Here is a 22,907-nt window from a genome sequence, read left to right on the forward strand (position 1 = left end):
CAGCCAGTGCCCAGAACATGTTTAATAGGGATATTCACAATATGGTCAAACTATTCAATGACCATATTGCGACTACCCCTACTAAACATGTTCAGGGCACTGTCTGTGCATAGGCCCTTCAATAACCCAACCACTGGGAATGCACAAGCTAGTGCATTTTTAGCGCTGGTCCCAAGCCTGGATAAATGGGGAAGGTTGCGTCAGGAAGGGCATCTGGCATAAAACATCTGCCAAATCAAATATGCGGATCATAAATCAGATTTCCATACCGGATCAGTTGAGGCCTGGGTTACCAACGACCGCCACTGGTACTGCTAGCCAGCAGGGTGGTAGTGGAAACTATGCTACTGTTGGGCAAAGGAGAAGGAGAGGGGAAAGGCATGTCCAGAGGCAGCGGGAGAGGAGGAAAGGTAGGAGTGTGGAGGTGAGAGTCAGAACTTTGAATGTTAGCACTATGACTGGTAAAGGCAGAGAGCTGGCTGATAGGATGGAAAGAAGAGAGGTCGATATACTGTGTGTGCAACAGACAAGGTGGAAGGGGAGTAAGGCCAGGAGTATCAGAGGACAGAAGAAACTCTTCTACCATGGTACATATGGGAGGAGAAATGGTGTAGGCATAATTCTGAAGGAAGAGTATGTCAAGAGTGTGTTGAAGGTGAAGAGAGTGTCGGACCGAGTGATGAGAATGAAGCTGGAAATCAAAGATGTGATGATGAATGTTATCAGCGCATATGCCCCACAAGTTGTGTGTGAGATGGAAGAGAAAGAAGAATTCTGGAGTGAGTTGGATAATGTGGTGGAGAGGGTACCCAAGGAGGAGAGAGTGGTGATTGGAGCGGACCTCAACGGACATGTTGGTGAAGGGAACAGAGGCGACGAGGAGGTGATGGGCAGCTATGGTGTCAAGGAGAGGAATGTGGGGGACAGATGGTGGTGGATTTTGCGAAAAGGATGGAAATGGCTGTGGTGATTACATATTTCAAGAAGAGGGAGGAACACAGGGTGAAGTATAAGAGTGGAGGAAGGTGCACACAGATGGACTATATCTTATGTAAGTGGCACGATCTGAAAGGGATTGGAAACTGCAAGGTCGTGACAGGGGAGACCATAGCTAGGCAGCAATGGATGGTAGTCTATAGGATGACTTAGGAGATCAAGAAGAGGAAGAGAGTGAAGGCGGAGCCAATGATCAAATAGTGGAAGTTGAAGAAGGAAGACAGGAAGACTGTTGTGTGGAGTTCAGGGAGGACTTAAGATTGGAAATGGATGGTTGTGAAGAGTTGCCAGATGGCTGGGCAACTATTGCAGAAAAGGGAGACAGCAAGGAAGGTACTTGGTGTGCCATCTGGACAGAGGAAGGAAGACAAGGAGACTTGGTGGTGGAATGAGGAAGTACAGGAAAGTATACAGAGGAAGAGTTTGGTGAAGAAGAAGTGGGCTAGTCAGAGAGATGATGAAAGTAGACAGGAGTACAATACAATGAGCTCAGGTATCACCTTTTCTGTGCCAAAAAAGGTAAAATCGAAAGTCATCAACTCCCACCTTGTAAGGACTGCTTAACAAAACACGCACAGCGAGCCAACTACCAGGCTGGTATATGGAGAAGATGTTTGGAGAAGGACCCACAAGTGCCAAGCCCTGTTGGCAGAGGATGGAAGATAGAGAGAGATAAGGAAACTGAACAATTGGTAGTGCACTGGATGGAAGGCCAGCCTGGTTCTACTGGCCTGTAACTGCCCAAAGAAATGTTCACTCCCAAGATGTGTGTGTGTGTTGCAAATGGCCTCAGGTGTACTGACATGTGTAGACTAGCAGACTGTGAGAACCAGGCATCCACCTCATAGAGTGTGGAAAGTTCCGATGAAGATGTGGAAGATGTGGAAGACCTGGAAAATTATTATGATTATTAGGTTATGAAAGTATGTAAAACAAAGTACGGAAGGCAGTCTTTGTAATTAGTTGTAATTAGTTTGTAATTAACAGTCTTTGTGCTTAGTAATTATTTGAATTCCTGAATAAATTCTTTACAAATACATGTGACTGTGTGTCCTTGGTTAAGTTGGAGATATCCAATAAAACGCGATTCTACATTGACGGTAACTGTACAATGCACCAGAAACAAGGGGGAGGTTCCCCTGAATCATATGATGTATAACATTTGATACTGACTGAAAGAATAAGCTCAGAATTGGCAAAAATATAATTCTATTCCCAGGCGTTTTTTTTCTATAGAGGTTTTATAAAATGCATGATAACATACATAAAGCTACCACTGCTGCAACGTTATCACATATTTTCTTGTACTAGGGGTGTACACCTTGCCAAGAATCAGCATGAGAATTATTCCTCCCAGATGATACCGACCAACCCTACTGGTCCACGGAATACAAGGAGATGCAGTATAAAGTGAAGAGAGAAGTGGTGAAGGAAAAGGCGTATGGCGAGTTGTGTGAGAAGTTGGACACTAAGGAAGGAGAAAAAGACTTGTACTGATTGGCTAGACAGAGGGACTAAGCTGGGAAGGATGTGCAGCAGGTTAGGGTGATGAAGGATGGAGATAGCGATGTGCTGACAAGTGAGGAGAGTGAGATGAGAAGGTAGAAGGAGTACCTTGAGAAGCTGATGAATGAAGAAAATGAGAGAGAAGGTTGGATGATGTGGGGATAGTGAATAAGGAAGTGCGGTGGATTAGCAAGGATGAAGTGAGGGCAGCTATGGAGTTATTTAGGAGAAATGGCAGTGGGGTTTTTAATTAGATTGTTTAAAACAATCTCTGAAAGTGAGAGGATGCCTGAGGAGTGGTGAAGTGTCTACTAGTACTACTACAACTTTCATCTGCTCCCGTTACGGGTCACCACAGCTGATCATCCGTTTCCATCTCTTCCTGTCCTCTGCATCTTCCTTTGTCACACCAGCCACCTGCATGTCCACTCTCACCACATCCATAAACCTCCTCTTTGGCCTTCCTCTTATCCTCTTCTCTGGCAGCTCCATATTCAGCATCCTTTTCCCAATATACCCAGCATCTCTCCTCCACACATGTCCAAGCCATCTCAATCTTGCCTCTCTTGCTTTGTCTCCAAACCCTCCAACCTGAGCTGTCCCTCTAATACACTTGTTCCTAATCCTGCCCTTCTTCATCAATCACAATGAAATTCTTAGCATCTTCAACTCTGCCACCTCCAGCACCGCCTCCTGTCTTTTCATCAGTGCCACTGTCTCCAAACCATATAACATAGCTGGTCTCACAACCATCTTGTAACTCTTGCTGGTACCCTTCTGTCGCAAATCACTCCTGACACTCTTCTCCACCCTGCCTGCACTCCCCATTACTTTGGACAGTTGACCCCAAGTATTTAAACTCATATGCACTCATCACCTCTACTCCTTGCATCCTAACCATTCCACTGTCCTCCCTCTCATTCACACATAGGTATTCTGTCTTGCTCCTACTGACTTTCATTCCTCTTCTCTCCAGTGCATACCTCAACCTCTCCAGGCTCTCCTCAACCTGCACCCTACTCTCGCTACAGATCACAATGTCATCCGCAAACATCATAGTCCATGGAGACTCCTGTCTGATCTCATCCATCAACCTGTCCATCACCATTGCAAACAAGAAAGGGCTCAGAGCCGATCCTTGATGTAATCCCACCTCCACCTTGAACCCATCTGTCATTCCAACTGCACGCCTCACTACTGTCACACTTCCCTCATACATATCCTGCACCATTCCTACATACTTCTCTGCAACTCCCGACTTCCTCATACAATACCACACCTCCTGCACCCTGTCATATGCTTTCTCTAAATCCACAAAGACACAATGTAACTCCTTCTGGCCTTCTCTATACTTCTCAATGAACATTCTCATCTGTGGTGCTCTTTCGTAGCATGAGACCATACTGCTGCTCGCTAATCATTACCTCTCCTCTTAACCTAGCTTCTATTACTCTTTCCCATATCTTCATGCTGTGGTTGAGTGCACTGGTACCAATTTTGAAGAATAAGGGTGATGTGCAGAGCTGTAGCAACTACAGAGATATAAAGTTGATCAACCACAGCATTAAGATAAAGAGGAGTGGAAGCTAGGTTAAGAGGAGAGGTGATGATTAGCGAGCAGCAGTAGAGAAAGCATGTGATTTAGAGAAAGCATATGACAGGGTGCTGAGAGAGGAGGTGTGGTATTGTATGAGGAAGTCACGAGTGGCAGAGAAGTATGTAAGAGTAGTGAGGTGTGTGGTCGGAAATGGATGGGTTCAAAGTGGAGGTAGGATTACATCAAGGATCGGCTCTGAGCCCTTTCTTGTGTCCAATGATGGACAGGTTGACGGACGAGATCAGGAAGAGTCTCTGTGGACTATGATGTTCATGGATGACATTGCTATCTGTCGTGAGAGTAAGGAGCAGGTTGAGGAGAGACTGGAGAGGTGGAGGTATGTACTGGAGAAGGGGAATGAAAGTCAGTAGGAACAAGATGGAATATACATGCATGAATGAGAGGGAGGACAGCTGAATGGTGAGGATGCAAGGAGTAGAGGTGGTGAAGGTGGATGAGTTCTAATACTTCGGGTCAACTGTTCAAAGTAACGAGGAGTGCAGAAGAGAAGTGAAGAAGAGAGTGCAGGCAGGGTGAAGTAGGTGGAGAAAAGTGTCAGGAGTGATTTGCGACAGAAGGGTACCAGCAAGAGTTAAAGGGAAGGTTTAGAAGATGGTTGTGAGACCAGCTATGTTATATGGTTTGGAGACCGTGGCACTGACGAAGACAGGAGGTGGAGCTGGAGGTGGCAGAGTTGAAGATGCTAAGATTTTTGTTGGGAGTGACGAAGGTGGACAGGATTAGGAATGAGTATACAAGAGGGACAACTCAGATTGGATGGTTTGGAGACAAAGAAAGAGAGGTGAGATTGAGATGGTTTGGACATGTGTGGCGTATAGATGTCAGGTATATTGGGAGAAGGATGCTGAAGATGGAGTTGTCCAGTAAGAGGAAAAGAGGAAGGCCAAAGAGGAGGTTTATGGATGTGGTGAGGGAGGACATGCAGGTGGCTGGCGTGACAGAGGAAGATGCAGAGGACAGGAAGAAATGGAAACCGATAATCCACTGTGGCGACCCCTAACGGGAGCAGCCGAAAGATGAGCAATAAAAAGAGGTTATACTATTAAATATTTGGGATATACTAGTTCTACTGAAATATTTTTCACTTATTGTGTGAACCTCAACGCCACCTGAGGATTAGGTCTAATCTACTCTACCAGGAAGATTAATCAGTTAATTAATCAACTACAAATGGGTAAAAAAAAATGGGAAAAAAATTATCTTTGGCTAAACAGTGGCTGAACTGATACCTTGGTTAAAATAAAGTGCAAATGATGACATTCGGAAACTTTTTATTGCAAAGGCAAAGAAACTGAATGATATCAACTCTTTGTGACTGTTAAACCGTAGTTAAACAAAAAATACTTAAAACTAATTAATTTGTTGCAGACCCCTTTGTTTGATTCTTTTTGGATGAAATACAGCCACACTTTCGATTGTTTTGCTTTGCGCATTTTGACCTAATTTAACATGTAAGCACACTTAACGGCACCTACTGTCACTTATTATTCACAGAGTGAGTGAACATGAAGTGAAGGCATATGACGGGGTCATTGGTGAGCACATAAAGTGATGCTTCTGTTGCCTGTAACTTCTGCTTTAGAGCACCCAAGGCCCAGGGGAAAACAGTGAGTGGATTATTCAATCGGCAGCTCAGACACTTTATTTTGGCACTGCAATGACACACCGAAATCTGTGTTGCAATTTGGTATGGTATGTATCAAATGTATGGGCACCAGTACCATTGTGGTACCGAGTTTCTGTACCCAATCTTACATAAGACTGGGTAAACTGCAGTGACATCACCCTTCATGGGTAGTACACCAGTAAAAACCTTTTCATCCCTGACATCACACATTGTTGGCTAACAGCCATTTTCAAATTAACAAATTAAGCTGTTGCCATCTAATGCCGGCTGAAATTTAACTATATAAAACTAACTATATAAATAAGAATTTCCCTGTATGTTGCCTACCTGTCGCAGGGGGTTTAATGAGGTCCATGATGACAGAGTCTGCTCCTTTCGTATAGACAGTGATCTGGTCAGTCAGAGGGTGTCTAACCACCACAGACATGCGTTTCCTGGTGGAGTCGAAGCCCAGCGTGTGCAGTAGCTCAAAGTTCAGCTTGCCCAAATGGGGCAGTTCCACAGTCACCTGGTCAGGCAGGCGTCCCACAAGGGAGCACTTATAGGCCCTGGCGGCATAAACCAAAGCAGCCTCATCAGGTGACTCAGCTTCATAGCGCAACTCACCTTCCTCCATGGCCCATGTTTTGCCTTCATAACAAGGGGGGGTGGGACTGAAGGCATTCTCTAAGCCCCCAGCAGGCCGCACCTCATCCAGCTTGGTGAGGGTGCTCTCAGCCGAAGGGGAGGACAGAGCACTAGAGCAGCCTCTGTTGGAGGAGCGGTTGGTGATGAGGCTGGAGGAACTGCTGTTGTTGGAGCCGGATGTTAGTCGGCTGGGGGTGAAGCGTTTGATAAAGTCCTCAAAGGTTTTCACTGGGGACTTAAGCTCAAATCTCATCCTGACCTGTCGGACAAAAGAGAATACAGGGACAGTTGGATTAATACACCCCTTTAGTACTTGTACTAAATCCACAAATAATGTTACACTCTATTGCCAGGTGTGTAAGTTACAGGAATGCCAGGCACATTTTCAACCTAATAAAATGGACGACAGATGTAGACACACACCTAATGGATATTATTCTTTAGCCAATCCTTTATTTCAAGGTTGTACTGTACAGTAAAAGAGAATCTGACTTGCTATGTGGTCTCATGGCATCACCAGCCACAGTTCTCACATATAAATCATTCAGGTACTGGCTCAGCTGCAAGGGCATTGTAATAAAAAAGCAAACAATTATAGTAGACTGAAGGACAAAAAAACAAAAACAAACAAACACTAAAAAAAAAAAAAAAAAACGTAAAGGATACTGTATCAAAGCCACAGCTTGCACAGAGATTTACATTTCCAACCAAGTTATCAGATAACCTCCAAATGCAAACATAGAAAACATAAATAATGTCACTTTATCAAATTTAATGTGCAGGGATTTGTGGCACTGACTGTCAGGACAGTGAGCTGGAGAGCACAGCATGCAGCTAGGAAACAATATCACCTCCAAACAGGACAACCACACCCAGGTCCACACAAGGCAAAACAAAACAAGGATACACAACTGAACAAACTGTGACCAGCACATACCAACTGTGAAGTCCATAAAATGGCCAAGGCACATAAAAGTATCCTTGATAGGTATTTTAGAGGATATTTGAGTCATAGAGATTGCAAAACTATGGGAAAAACAGCCAAATGCAATGAAAACAACATGCGCAAACGCATAACATACCCGACTGTAATATAAGGCATTCATAAGGCTCGGTTTGCCATGTGATGGAAAACCTTTCCAAGATGGTTAAAAATTCCATAGTCAAGACAGACTGGTATACAAACAGTATTATGTACAATGAAAAAAACCCCAAATGGACTACAAGCCTTTGGTTTTGTTATTGTTAAAGATGTACCGACTGAGGAAACTGATTACTGTTATTACCCATTTGTAGTCACTACTAACCACAGACATCAAAGCTAATCGGACTACTGGACTACTCAAGCACTTTCCTTGAACTCTGAAGCACTTTCAACGATTTTAGCACCTTTGTGATAACCGAGAAATGACCAACATTATTTCTGAAAATAAGTTTAATACAACGAAGAGGAAAACAAAGCAATCAAAACCAAAATCCTTTAAATAGCTTGTGGAATGACGTGTAATTGAAATGAAAAAGGGTGAACTGCAGTGACTTGGCATGATAGGTTGTACCTTCTGCCTGGGTTGGTTGGGCGATGACACCACCACAGTGTTGCAGATAGTGAGGGCTATGAAGAAATCCATGATGTCTGAGAGGTCAGTAGGCAGTTGTGATATAGGCTGGCTGTGGAAACGCATGAAGTCCATTTGGCTGCTGCATTCATTGACTTTATCTAGGAGCTGAGGGTCAGGGGTAATATCTTTCTCCTGCAGAACAAAAATAGGGTTTAACATAAAAAGCCCTAGAGCAGACGGTGAACAGCAGACTGTACAAAAATGTCTATTGGAATTTCTCTGGTCTACCTGGTTAACTCCAAAGCGGAGTTTACCACATATTTGGCCATATAACGCCAGCCCTGGGTCCCTACATTAGCTCCCGGTGTGGGCCTGATTTGATTTTCAAGGTGCCTCTGACTTATAACATTCTTCATAGCTTGGCGATTTCATACTTCAAAACCTCACAGGATACCGGCTATCTACCTGTTCTATGTCTAAAAAAATCTTCAGGTTGTGCAGGAAACAAAAGATTTTTTCTCTTGAGTGAACTTTGTCTTGCAATTAGTAAAGCAAACGTTTTAGAAATTTTTAAATCTATGCTTAATACTGGTCTGTTCTACTGATCATTTGGAAATTAACATAGAAAAAACCAAAACAAAGGAATTCCTCTTCATTTTGATATTGCTTTTGAATACATTACATTATATAATATCCCACTATTGTGTATGATACTATAAGGTAAGTACAGTTAAAGAATAAGTACTAGCTAACATGACACTACTTTTGAACAATAACAGGGCGACTTTATGCACGCTCAATAATACAGGGGAGGAAATCACAGAAAGTTGAATCAGTTCATCTGGACACAACGTTTATTGACAGAAATGTTTCATCACTCATCTAAATGACCTCTTAAGTCTCAATTGACTGCAGGTATCCCCACTGTTATAAACAACACAGACCCCAGGGCTTGCCGGGGGACCTGACCCTGAGGATCGGATCCCCGACACAAACAGAGCAATATAGTGTATGCTGTTAAGTGCCGAGAGGATTGCCGTGACTTGTACATTGGGGAAACCAAAGAGACGCTGGCCAAGAGGATGGCACAACACAGGAGCTAACACATCAGGCCAGGACTCCATCGTCTACACCAACCTACAGACCAGTGGCCACTCTTTCAGGGATGAGTATGTGCACATCCTTGATAGGGAGGAACGCTGGTTTGAACAGGGAGTCAAAGATGCCATCTATGTGAAGAGGGAACGACCATCTCTGAACCAAGGGCGGGGGCTAAGACTACATCTGTTGCCATCTTACAATGCTGTGATTGCAAACATTCCCAAACCCTCTGAGAACAGTACACATTGCTACTGCAACTCTAGTTAATATTCATGGAAATTTGCATATGAAACCGATCGCTGTTTTCGGTCATTATGCCACTGTATTGTTTATAAGGGTGGGGACACCTGCAGTCAGTTGAGACTGAAGAGGTCACTTAGATGAGTGATGAAACGTTTCTCTCAATAAACGTTGTGTCCAGATGACCTGATTCAACTTTCTGTGAATAACAGGGTGATTTTACACTTGAACTTAAATGTATAAGGAGTGGTCAGAGTATCAGACTGACCATGGGGCTGCTGAAAGCTGTGTGCTTGGACAGGATACTGGCTCGTTTTGCCTCGGCCCTGCTGCCTGTCCTGCGGTGGGACTTGGTGCTCTGGGAGCGCAGTACCACCCTGGCACTCTGGTGGCTAGTCACGCTATCCCTTCTTGGCAGGGTGCCACCATGGGACATGCACTCTTCCTCCTCAGAATCCACCTCTTGGTACATAGCCAGTCTCCTAGCTGGGAAAACACAAACCCACATCATAAACTACTAAAGTGCCTTTAGAGGAACTGAGTGACAAATACCAACTCAAGAAAACAACAATAGTGTTTGCAATGTGAGCTGGCTTCTTTCACCATTGGCATCATGGGAGTACTCCACCCCAGCCACAGTACAGCGCCGGAATACCATCTTGTTCTCTGTCAGAGTGCCTGTCTTGTCAGAGAAGATATATTGCATCTGGCCAAGATCCTCAGTGATATTAAGAGCCCTGCACTGCAGGTGAGAATCTGTCTCCTCGTCGTATAGATCCATATCCTGATGGATGAAGTACACTTGGCAGATCTTGACAATCTCAATTGACACAAAAAGGGAGATGGGTATCAACACCTATGAGAGGGGAACAAGCATTTGTGAAAAAAGGGAAAGACGGTTGTTTACAAGTTCAAATAATCCACAAGATATAATGGGGGGCTTCCTGTAAAACAAAAATGTTTTTTCAGCCCACTGTAAGGGATATTTCTATATAACTTTTTTCAAAAAATTTTAAGTTCGCGTTATTCAGATACTTTGTCAATACCATTTTGTGATTTGCCAACATGCTTGCACACGATATTGTAAACAAATGTGAACCATGAGAAGGCCAGGGACACATTCAAATTAGCCTAACCATGGGGCTTACCCACAGCTAAAATGCATTCATAAAAGTGATTAATGGTGTTGGGAAGGCAAAGAATTTGTGAATGCAAGCTGTTCATGAGTCTGGACATTGAGACAGTAATACAGTCATCTGTTTATCTGTCAGAGGTTACAGTTAGGTCTCCAACTTCTCAGTTACTGTTTTTAATGTTTACATTGCCAAACATTGATCTTCAATGACATTAATCTATGAAAGTGTCACCTGATATCAGGGGAACGAGCCGTAATAACTGACATTTTTCAGAATGACATTTTAGCTCGACATTTTAACTGACATTTTAGCAAACAAGAAAATAATTAACCCGAATCAATAACTGTCAGTCTGTTTTTTTTTTCTTCTTCTCATTTTGACTTGTCTTAAATACTTTATGGTTTAACAGCAGTATGAGCACATCTCACTACTGTCTTAATTCTTTTGCCATTTACTAAATGTTGAGACACTGATCTAAGGGGCACATAGACAGGTCTGCACAGACTTCTAGTACATCACATGTCAATCAGCTAGTGGTTAAATTCGCACCACAAAGGGGTAAGGTGGGGAAGTTGGCATATTTCATATGTGAAACCCGTCATTAAATATCCTTATATCATTGTGGTAGCTTCAGTAAACTTCTTTCTCTGATTCCTACCTGAAAGACGATGATCATAGTGAGGAAGAGATAAACAGCCGATAAGACAGGTGATAAGTCAGTCCCTTCAGGACTAAGAACGTCAAATACAGGCCTCTTATCTCCATACTGAAACATCCATAGCCCATGACCTGGAACAGCACAACCACAAGGACACCTCATGCAAACATTTCAAGTGACAAGATATAAATAAAAGTATGGTACACTCCAGGCACAACATATCACCACCTAAACAGGACATTCTCTTTCTCAATGAGTCCGAGGAAGCCAAGGCCCGATGAAGGGTACAAAAAGAGCATTTTTTTTCTTTACTGAAGCACAAAACAGTCCCAAAACAACTGTTAAGTGTTATTACTAAACTGGTACGCACCGATGGCAGCAAACAGGCACATGACCAACAGGATGATGACACACCAGAACACATCTACGTTCATTTGCCTCTCCAATTTACTGCGCTTGTAGCGTGGGCCATTGTTGTTCAGCATGGCTTTCGTCTCATGACCTACAAAACAACACGTTAGGAATAGTTGGAAGGTGTGAGCTAAGGAATCTGAAGGGGTTGCGTTAAGTCAATGGCTCTTAATCCAGTCTTTGGAAATCCATAGTACTGCTGGTTTTCTATTTTGTAAGGTGGTTAACCATGTTCACCTGGAACCACAGGTGAACATAACCTCGATCAAGAGTATTTCTCAATAATTGTACCTGGCTACTATACTTGTGTCCTCATGAACTTGTGAAACTCTGTTGCAGTCCAAGTATTTTCCAAAACCCAAGTTTGCATTTAGCCAAAAAACACTTCAAAAGCCCAGATGTGTTGTTGATCTGCACACACTATTGACAATGCATTGGTTAGTGACTTGGAGTTACACAAAGAGCCCAGCATTAATTTCACTGTTAACAGCAATGGCAGAGGAAAGCAAAGCTGAGAAGTGTTAATAATAAGAATTTTTTTTAGAACTGTTCTTTTTCCATCAAATTAACTTCTAAGGAAAAAAATGTGGTGAGAAATTTACAATGTAGAATTCAAATATAGATTATTGCACAACACCAGCAAGTGCCTCTCATCTCAAACTGTAAATTGAGCGTACATGCTTGCGATGTTGCAAGGCTTTATTTGCAAGTTCAACTTGTCAAGCACGTACTTATTAAGAATATGAGTTTGTACTTGAAGTACTTGATATTGAGAAATGCCCCAACTGGTTGGAATACCTGATTCAACGGGTGAAGGTAATCAACTACCTTGAAGAATAGAAAACCTGCGGTACCATTGATCCCCAAGCACCAGTCTGAAACCCATTGCATTAAGCAGTTTAAGTCGTGTGCCTCTGGAGAGACATGTATCCTCTGGCCTCAGACAGAACCTACATAGACACTGCTCTCAACTCTCCTCTTATGTCTCCTGTGTCCCAAGCTATTTTTCCACTATTTCAATAAACACACACACACACACACACACACACACACACACACACACACACACACACACACACACACACGATGAAAGCTGAAAACAGGGTTATTTTGAGGCCAACCTGCGTAGATGACTATTCCCAGTGCCTCCTCCGTGTTGCGAATGGTACAACCTCTCAGCAGTAGGTTTTCTTTGTACAGTCCATCTCTTCTGCCGCTTCGATGGATTCTGTAAGTCAGGTAACAAAATGCTCAAAAATCACTGTTGGAATGGGCCCATGACCCTATATTTGTATCAAGGGTGCGAGCAGTGAATTGACCTACTGATCGGAGTATGTTTTAGGACAAAGTAGGCATGCCGCCAAGAGGAAAGTCCAGCAAAGACTTGAGTCTGTTCTGCTGAGCACCTCAATCGATCACAATCTAAAGCACTGCGGTGTTCCCCCAGTGGGACCCCTTATCGCAGCACTAATTCCCCTCCGATACAGACCCACTGACCTTACTACTCGTCCACAGCAACTCTACTGCCCGAACCCTTTAAGACACGCAGTTAACCAGGCGATGCACTGCTTTATCACCTTCTTTTGGATCTCATTTTAAAACCCCAAGTTTGAGGCTTATCAGGCTCATCAAGGGCACCCTCATACAAGGCTTGAAAACATAACCAATGTTTAAGAGCACCCTGCCAGGGAAGTTCAAATCCCTCTTAGTGTAAGCTTTTTGACAAAACATGAGATGTACACTGAACAGTATTAAATGAGGGACGAGTGTTATGTGCCTGTAGTGGGAGAGTGTTGAGCTTTTAACGTCAGCCTTAATCCCATTACTAAATCAAGGATTACAAGTGTGTTAGTTAAATAGCCAAGAGCCTTTGCTGGGAGCAATGCTTAATCGTTTAAACCTCTGCTATAGCTTTTTCACTGTTGTGCCAATGTCAGCATATTCCCTAATAAGATGGTTCAGCTTCTGGTCACTGACAGCAGGTAGACTGACCCATCACAACCATTACAGATTAATAACTCTGTCTCTGGGCTTTTTGGAGGTGTTAAGCATGGTTCACAGCTCGTCCTAGTTCATTGCGCACCCTGGTCACTAAATTGATCACACTCTGAGACACAGAGTGCTTTTTCTCCCAGCGAGTTAGTGAGACTAGACTTGGTGCCATTGCCCATAATGTAATAAAACACTCCTCAAGACAAGCCCCCTTCCTACTCCCTCCTCCTCTTTACTCCGTTGTAGCCTGGCAACAGAATGCTTACTGCATCTGGTCGCCACCACAGTTTGGAATAAATGTTATAATCATGTGGATTCGAGTCAGCTGACTGCAAGTTCACTCCACTGTGAACTCAACAGGCGATTCTTATTGTCTGCTTACCAAAAGTGAATCACGCACCTCTCAATATGGAGAGACAATGAAACACTGAATAAACAGACTTGGCATGAATAAAGGTTCATGAATATTACGATAGTAGTTGGCATGACTATGCCAGTGTAGTCCACTGAGGCGGTGGTGGTGTACATGAAATTAACAGACTCCAATCCTTTCCTTGGATAGATTTAAAAAAAAACAAACAAAAAAAACGAACATTTATGAACTAAAAAAAATTCAATATAAGACAGCTAATGGCAAAGCAACAATATCGTGACAACATCAGCTCCTACAACAAGATAAACTGTCAAAAATTAAAGACTACACTGCATGAAAGGTGAAAAGAGGACTTTTTTTGTCATAAATATAGGCTGATAAAGGGGCACAGTGGATAAAAATGATGCGGCAAAATCACAGCTTTACCAAGTGGTCAATCTGTGACATCATAATTTCTCAAGCATGTGGCGAAGCCATGCTAGCACACTGCACGCAAATGAATAAAGGTCACATGCCGCCGGTTAGCAAAATAGTCTTGAGATTTTGAGCTGAAGAGTAACAGGGACAACTGCAGAGTTAAACAATGACAGATAGCCTAAATACAATGGAATAAAGTTTCCATGAGGGAGGTTATGAGTTGAACGTTTGCCCTTTTTCATTTAGATGTATCGCAAAAGTAAGAAATCACAACACAAAGTTAGTTCTAAGGACAAAGTCAGCCTGTCTGTCCTTAAAAAGAACAGCTCAGCTATTTTCTCACTCAACTGAAGATTGACCTCCGCCCCGTCTGTGGCTCTGATCACTGCTCTCAGACTGAGAAATCCTGATCTAATTCTCTGCGACTTTCACTGGTTCCGCCATGCACCACAGCTATCACATATCTCTCGAAATTAAAGTTTCTTACAACTTCTCGGACTTGTATCTTCTGTTTTTGCTCTGTTAATGTACTGGCATAATTATGTTTAGATGATTAAGGTCGAGAGGTCATTTGAATAATATGTTTGTACCTAAAATTTAAAGCCAAGACTTCATCATGCTTCGCTCTGTGTGGGTCAGAAATTCAAACTTGCAATTTGTTAAAGGAAAAGGACAGCCAACATGTAAATTGGCTTTTAGCGTTTCACTATTGAATGTCACAGACAAATAAGCAAGCAAAGCTCAATGATCTGTCAGATTTGACATGTTTTATTTTCGTGGCAGTGGTTGAGAGGTGGTTGCGTATGCAGGGGGTTAAGTATCGTTAAAGTCTCATTAAAGTTCAATCATCAAATATTCACTTCTTTGCCTTTTTCTGGGTGAGTGTGGCTTTGTGTGTGAAGGAACTGTCTAGCAGTTATACATTGCCTGAAAGAGGGGCCCAGGGGACTATCAATTCAGAACACGACATTTTTGGTAAAATGAAGGACAAACGTTACAATAAATCTGGTTAGTTATAGGAACTGACCAAGATAAACGAAATTAAAGCTTCCGTTATCAGGATGTAGGGGGGACTAAGTGGAAGTCCAGCGTATGTGGTTCATGAGAAAAAGGGTATATCTTCTCTTCGCATTTACACATAACCAAACAAAATAACCCTGCATACAAGGGACGATCAAAAATCAAGTGCTTGAAAAACAGTTCAAGTCATGTCTATGTGTAGGAAAGTCTTGGCTCGTCAACAAACCCGGATGTTTCCCACACATAAAACTTGGCAGTATACTTAAACTTAAAAAAAACATCCAAACAACGTTTTTTTCCTCACTGCATATTGATTGTGAAATAAAAACAAAACTATAAACTCTGAATGTAAGACAAGAAGCAGCACAGTTTATGAGTCAATAACATCTGAGCACCTGAAGATTTAAAGATTACATGTATATAGTTGACATAGAGGAAAAGTTGCATCTACCAAAGACTCATGTAGAGTTAGTTTGCACACAGAATAAGGAGATACTCACATGTAACCCCTGAATCTATTCAAATCATTGTTGGGCTTTTCACATTCAATGATGGAGTTGTACTTTAAAGGGTCAAAGTCACAGTCCTGTAAAGCAGAAGTTACAATTGTTTAATTGTGGGTCATCAGTTTGCCAGCCGTTCAACATAACTACTGTCTCTGATGTCAAGGACCAAATCAAAAAAAAAAACCACAATACATACACAACAGGACTTCTATAAAGTCATGTTTACTACAAATGGAATTCTATCTGTTTTGAAGGCCTACAAAGAGGTCGCAGTTATGGTTGCTCATGTCACATGACAAAAAAAACAAAAACAAAGAACGTTTAAATGCAGTATGAAACTGAAAATGGTCATTAAACGATTGTTTATCATGAAGATGTAGCATATTCACACTTGGGTGTTTGTTATTTATTTGGCAGGCTACTTTCGGTAGGCATAGAGCAGGCCAGATTCAGATTCAGACAACTTTATTTATCCCAGAAGGGCAATTCAGGTCAGCCGAATACACCAGCACATGGGCAAATACCTTTGTATAGTTATCAGCTTAATTTGTAAAAAAAATAACAGGTTAGGGCTTCAAAACAAATAGATCTGCTAGTGAAACAGTTGAGGAAACTGTATAAAAAAATGTTTTGGCTGATAAGAAATAGTGCAATTTCTGTAAACTATCTAGGACTGACTCAGTCATCTTAACGCTTTAAAAGCTTTAGCTTGATGTGATTCTCTTGTATGAATTTATTTCAGTCGGCAAATTTTGCTGACTTTCAAATAGAAAGAGAATATTTTATATATAAGATGACAAAACAAAAACCTAAATATTAAGTGATGCAGACTAAGACAAGGAAGAAAGGGACAATGGTCTCACCAGGTCAAAGAAGCTGCGGACGACCTGCCTCTGCTTCAGGTTGGTCTCTCCGTCCAGCGTGGCAGTCTCAATGTGGCACAAGCGATCCGGGTCACTGGAGCTCAGCAACAGAACATCGGCTGGAAGGATCTCATTACAACGCAGCCTGATGAAATCTCCCACCCGCACCTCCTTCCAGTATTTCTCCACATAGCGTCTTTCCAGTCTGTCAGAAGAATGAGGAACGGTTTTAGTCTCTGGCTGCAAGATGGGCTGTTGTACAATTTTCCCCATTAGTGAATGTGCTATGAGTGAACACTTCATTTTGAACTCTGGACATTAGTATAGGTGGAAGAAATCTTATACAGCAAAGAGAGAAGCCTATGTGGGAGTACAAAAGCTGGCATGACCTTCTCTCATAATGACTTCAAATACATCTTGACCATAGACAGTAAACACCAGCATGTGTGTTTATACAGTAGTCAAATGCAGATTGGATTGATTGCAGATCATAACATGATCATCCAAACATCTATATGTTGAAGAAAAAAAAGAAAAGAGGCCATCCTTGAAAAATCTCCTAAGGCACAGAACAGCTGAGTGTGGAACAATCTCCGGTCCATTTCCCACCCAAGAAGATCAGAGGGTAATAAGTTAGATATAATTCACTTAAACTGAGATTTTTGAGTCTGTCCTTCTCTTGCTTTTCTCTCCCAGATAAGACAGTGAGGCATTTCTACTCTTTACTCTACATATAGCAATATCATATTTTGAGACACTGAACGTACAATGGAAGAGGAGAGACTTGGACCTTTTAAAAGGGGTTAAACAGACATGATTATCCCGTGGAGGAGGAACGATTCCACTCACATGACCAAGCATTGTCTTGCTCACAAGGAGGACACTGTTTGATAAAAATGCCACCAAAGGCTTTTTATTTTCAGTGTGAAAATAGGACGGATTCATCTTACCATGAATAAATAAATGTATGGTGGCTACAGTAATAACACTGTACACGACACCAAAACCTTTAGTCCAACAACATGAGAGCCCCTTACAGTAATTATCATTAAGGCATAAAAGCACCCACTGGTGACTTTCAGATATTTGAACCATGTCCAGGAGTAATAGTATCTGGCAAAGATACTATTCAGATATTCGGGTACAAAAGTGACTCACAGATGTTGGCAGTATGTAGAACCCACTCAAGAATATTTACAGGGCTAATAATAAACTCTTTCATACATTATTGCCTCACATCCTTGTGTAAGAAGGGTTTTTTTGTTTTTTTGTTTTTTTTGCTTCTGAGTCTTGTCTTTGTACCACACATGGGGTGCATCAGCTTGAAATATCATGAAATGTAAGAATTTACATAATTACTGGTCAAATTTCCAATCTCAGTGGCCTAAAAAATTGTATGGGCCACAGTATTTACAAAACTGAAGATTTAAAGGAATAGAACCTGTATTTTTTTTTCCAAATAAGTGGCCCAGGTGTGCAAACACCCAAGGAACTGCTTCAGGCCCTTAGGCTAAGTGTTGCATGTCAGAAGACTATGAATGCAGCAGACCAAATATAACAAGAATAACATCTCTAGGTAGGAACACAGGCTGATCTGGCATGAAGCATGCAGTAATAAGTTCATGACATGAAGAGGTACTTTGCTGGAAGACATTCTTGCTTTGGATATGAGCAGGTCAAAACCAGCTGAGCAGTGTCATTGTAATGTGCATTTTCTCAACGATACATTTTTATGTTAAAAACAATATGGTTTTTTGGGGGCATCGTCATAGGGATCAGCGCCCAGATGTCCTTGCACAAAAGGAGATACCACTGTCTCAGTTTAATTCAGCCTGTGTGCATAAAAACATAAATCTGAGCACAATGTAGGCCGTTGAGTTTTATGACAAAATTAAAAAGCAGATGCCAAGATTGGTCATTGTAAAACAATAACACTTTCAAACAATTAACAAACAACAACAACAACAACAATAACAAAAATAAGCAGCAGTCCTAGCAAGCGAATCTACCTATTAATATGCCATATATGTAATGTACAAGAACTTAACTGTAGCGGATAAGACAAGACAACAACACATCCCCTAGTTAGTTTTGCTGTTTGGTTTCAAATCGTGCATAATTCAAATAGCCCACTTAAATCCTAACATACCAAGACATCTAGGAATCAATATTATGGCTAGTCATTACATATGTTAAATAGCGCTAGCATTCTTGTTGAAAGTAAACAGGCAATGTCATGGGTTTTGGCCAATGCTGTCCCTGCACAGTGACAAAGAGGAGCACAACAGCTCTAAATGGAGGAAATCTGTAGCATTCTTATTCTGACAGTACAATTAATCCTTTTAATATTGCATTTGTCTGGGTATCAAACACTGTAAAAAAATCGTTTTAGTGTTTAATCATCATTTATTTTAAAAAGGATACGGAAGCCACTCAAGGCTCTGCAAACGATTAATGAATTATCATCTTAAACAAAACATAAGAAAGAATTTCTCCATGTGTTGCTTTGTGTATTAGCAGTGAAAATTCAGACCTTTGATATTGCTTCAGATTCATCCTTTGTTTGTTCATTCCTTCATTTATATTCTTTGCATGTAAACACAAGATAAACACAGTGGTGAATGCACTACACAAAAGGGATAAAAGCGCTCAGCATATGTTCACTAATTCATCTTCAACGTGTTATCATCTTAGATACACACCAGTTTCATAACCTGTTGGGGTGTACTGCAACTTCTTCGATCCAATGATATCCAGAAGTAATTTGGTGGACAAGGCTCACAGATCTTTACAAGTCACAAAGCACATTAAAAGCCAAATAATTCCAGGTCATCGAAGCATAGAAGTCATAATTCAGGGCCTGACTGGACCGTCTATCTTTATCTTGGATAGGGCTGTGTACGGAGTACACAAATCAGTCATAACAAACTTAAAACATAGTTGAACCATTTACTAGTACCACACATTCTGGGTTTATATTACTTATCTTTTGTATGCATTCGCTTTTTTGATAAATCTGGAATTCTTCTTATAAACACGGGGTCGTTCCACTTTGCTGAGCCACCCACGTAAGGATGATGGAACTGTATTAAGTCAGGGTTGATCTGTCCAATTTCTGCACACAAAACTTTTAAGTATCCACTATAAAAACAACGTGTTGAGTTCTTAAGCTGTAATTTACTAATTCCAGAATGAACAGACAGTTAGGGCCTGTAATTTCTACTGTTACACATGAGTTCACAGATAAGTGTTACTGGTTCAGAGAGAGGATGCTGTTCACAATGCTGACCACATCAGAGGAAAACCAAGTGACGTTCCACCTTGAGAGCTGCTTTGGTTAAGACTTAGCTAAAATTGTGGAGTCACTAAACACTGAGCCTTTTGATTGCCATGAATTATGCTCTGTACAGGGACGACAGTGCCGCTTTTCATTAGCAAAATACACTGCACACAAGCATGGGAAAATAGGTGGGCTTCATCGTTTTAGTTACCCAACTCTTTGAGAAACATCTGGAGGAAAAGCAAGGTTAATAGGTAGCGTTTCGCTTTGGAATAAAAATGCACAGAGCAAACAACGACAGCATCCACAGAGTACCGCCGCCACCATTCATGGAAAAGGCCTGTGACTACTTTCAGAAGTAGGTGGGCATAGTTGTAGAAAACTTGGGACTTTTACATCAACATAACTAAATGTATGTATTGGTGATTTTCATGGCAATGTGGAGACAATCAGAGTTCATAGATAGATAGATATTTTGGTGTCTTCCTCATGCTGTCAGTCAGATTTTCTTGGCCTGAGAAGCATGTATTGCCATAGTGGAAAATAAGGGGGATGTTATTGGTGGCAGTTAATAGTTCTGTACTAAGTCGTGCATGATTGACCTCAATAGAGTGGTAGAAACCATCTGAATGCATGAGCAAAATGGCTATTGCTATGAAAAAGTACACATGCCTTTCACCTTTTGTTCATGTTAGGGGGAAAAACTGGAGAAAGTATACCCCTGTATAGTTATCACCAGCATAACACACAAAACAGCTGCCTCTGTTTTGTGTAGATCGCAGTTTAACCATCTCGATGACCGGATAACTTGGGCCTACCTGCTGTAGACTAGACAGTCCATGTGATTTATTTCTTTATCCGATCTGTGTCTTCTGTAGTCCTCCCATAGATCTTTGATGGCAGTGACAGATAAAATGAAGACTACCGGCGCCAATGCAAGTTCTGGTTGAAATGCATTGACAACCGGCACAAAATTCAGCAAGGCGATGAAAACAAAGTAAACATTGGCAAACCTGTGGAACTGCTCAAAAAGATTCTTCGGCAGAAAAGACAGAACCGTGTATTTTGTCGTTTTTATCTTATTGTTTGCATAGTGTCGATTGGGATTTTCCTCTCCTTTGGAATGGTCATACAGTATGTTTGCGTGGACGATTCTTGTTTTGTTCTCCTTGTTTTTCTTCTTTCTTTGCTTTTTAACTTTTGCACCTTTGACCATCCCGGCTTCGGCAGTCTGTCGCGCCATAGCCTCCAACTTTCCCGGAGTTTGATTTGGTTTCTTTGGTGGTTTTTTTTTTTGGGGAGTTTTTTTAAACAACAAACTGCTAAGTTATCATTCTTCTAGCATGGGTAAAACGACCTCATCAGTCTTTTCTTCAACAAAGTTTCATTTTCATCCATCGCGACTCCTCACTACGAGGGGAAATAAAACTTTGGCTTGTCTGGCTTCCTTTTTTTTCTCTTATCGCTGGAAATGATGCTGAAATAGTAAAGCGCAAAGATTACTCCCAGCACTCAGCGGCTCAAGCAGTGAATCCTAAAACATGAAGATTTCCTCTCCGCAGCAGTTGGTTATGTTTTGTGTATATATATATCAGCGAATCTGCGCAGGTTCAGCATAAAGACGACGTTCGTCAAAGGGGGGAAGGGTCGCACTTTTCTACGAAATCTGACCCTCATGCCCCTCCTTAGGTTTTTTTTACCAAGTGCCACGCCGTATTATTTGACTTCTCACTGTCCTACGGGAAGTAACGCAGCCTACTGTTCAAATATCTGCCATGACCCAACTAAATAACTTTTTTTTGTTTTTGTTTGTTACAGATGGAGCCTGTATTGTATGACAGAGAAGAAGTTATATTCAGAGGAGGAAAGAATTGACTACTTAAAATTCCTGTTCAAGTAAATGTGCCGTTAGTTTCAGGTTCAGATTGATTTTAATTTGAACATGCTAAAATAACAAAATAAAATAAACAGGCAGAAATACAAGAACAAATGGAAATAATAGTGAACTTATTTTGTAAACTCTCTGTAACAACACAAGTAATAACTGGACCATGTTCGAAAAGGGCGTAGGATGAAGTAAAGAACTTTTCTGGTCCTACCCCTTTCTTATACTTTATCAATCAAATCAAAACAAAACAAAACTTTCAAGACAAAACAAAAGTGGAAAAAAGAAAAGAAATGCCAGTGCATAGAGATCAAAATAAACAAAACAGTACAGGTCAAACAAGGCACCTTACATGTCATGTATCATGTCGTTATTTCAGTCCACCTTTGTTCATCCATCCTATATCTAGTTTAGTGATGATTTACTTGAGTCTGAAGCAAAAGTATTGATTTAGGAAATTATTCAAGTAGGAGTAAGCGAGGTACTTAATTAGAAACTGCTTGACTAATTTATGAGTTGCCTTTGTTCTTTTCATATGTACTTGTACATATGTTGTACATATGAGCTACAGAGTCGTTTGTAAATGACTCTGTAGCTTTAAAAATATGGAAAGCTGACATAGCCTCTATCACTGGAAACAAGCACACTGTATGAATAAACCATTATTTCGGCAGTGTTAATCTCCAAAAAATACCCAATATCAATAACACTTGAGACTTATTCAAACAAATTATTCATTTAGCCTTTTTTTTTAAATCTAAAGCAGTCTTTAAAATAAAAATAATTAAGTAGAGTAAATGAACTGCGTTTATATAGTGCTTTTCTAGTCTACTGACCACTCAAAGCGCTTTACAGCGTATACCTCACATTCACACACAGGATGGCAGAGGCTGCCATCTTGTTCATCAGGAACAGTTAAGGGTTCAGTGTCTTGCTCAAGGACACTTTGACACGCTCTTCGCAGGAGCTGGGGGTCAAACCAGTGACCTTCCGATTGCTAGACGACCTGCTCTACCTCCTGAGCCATGCTGCCCCATGTACTTTATTATAAATCAACGCATAGTAAAAGAAATATAATGTTATTACACTCAA

General features: G+C 41.3%; 1 protein-coding gene across 1 annotated transcript in view; it reads right to left on the reverse strand.

Moving 5' to 3' along the window:
- The window catches only part of atp10a (ATPase phospholipid transporting 10A), a 41,381-nt gene extending 20,208 nt beyond the window's left edge, over positions 1-21,173 (reverse strand). Inside the window, exons 1-10 of the mRNA XM_056276812.1 lie at positions 20,749-21,173; positions 16,651-16,855; positions 15,782-15,867; positions 12,601-12,707; positions 11,439-11,570; positions 11,069-11,199; positions 9,878-10,130; positions 9,543-9,760; positions 7,931-8,125; positions 6,075-6,633 (exon numbers count right to left, since the gene is read on the reverse strand). Coding sequence (XP_056132787.1) covers positions 6,075-6,633; positions 7,931-8,125; positions 9,543-9,760; positions 9,878-10,130; positions 11,069-11,199; positions 11,439-11,570; positions 12,601-12,707; positions 15,782-15,867; positions 16,651-16,855; positions 20,749-21,173 — 2,311 coding nt within the window. The remainder of the gene's footprint in view (positions 1-6,074; positions 6,634-7,930; positions 8,126-9,542; positions 9,761-9,877; positions 10,131-11,068; positions 11,200-11,438; positions 11,571-12,600; positions 12,708-15,781; positions 15,868-16,650; positions 16,856-20,748) is intronic.
- Between the last annotated feature and the right edge of the window lie 1,734 nt (positions 21,174-22,907).

This window comes from Lampris incognitus, chromosome 3 (genome assembly GCF_029633865.1).
Source record: "Lampris incognitus isolate fLamInc1 chromosome 3, fLamInc1.hap2, whole genome shotgun sequence".
Taxonomy (NCBI): domain Eukaryota; kingdom Metazoa; phylum Chordata; class Actinopteri; order Lampriformes; family Lampridae; genus Lampris; species Lampris incognitus.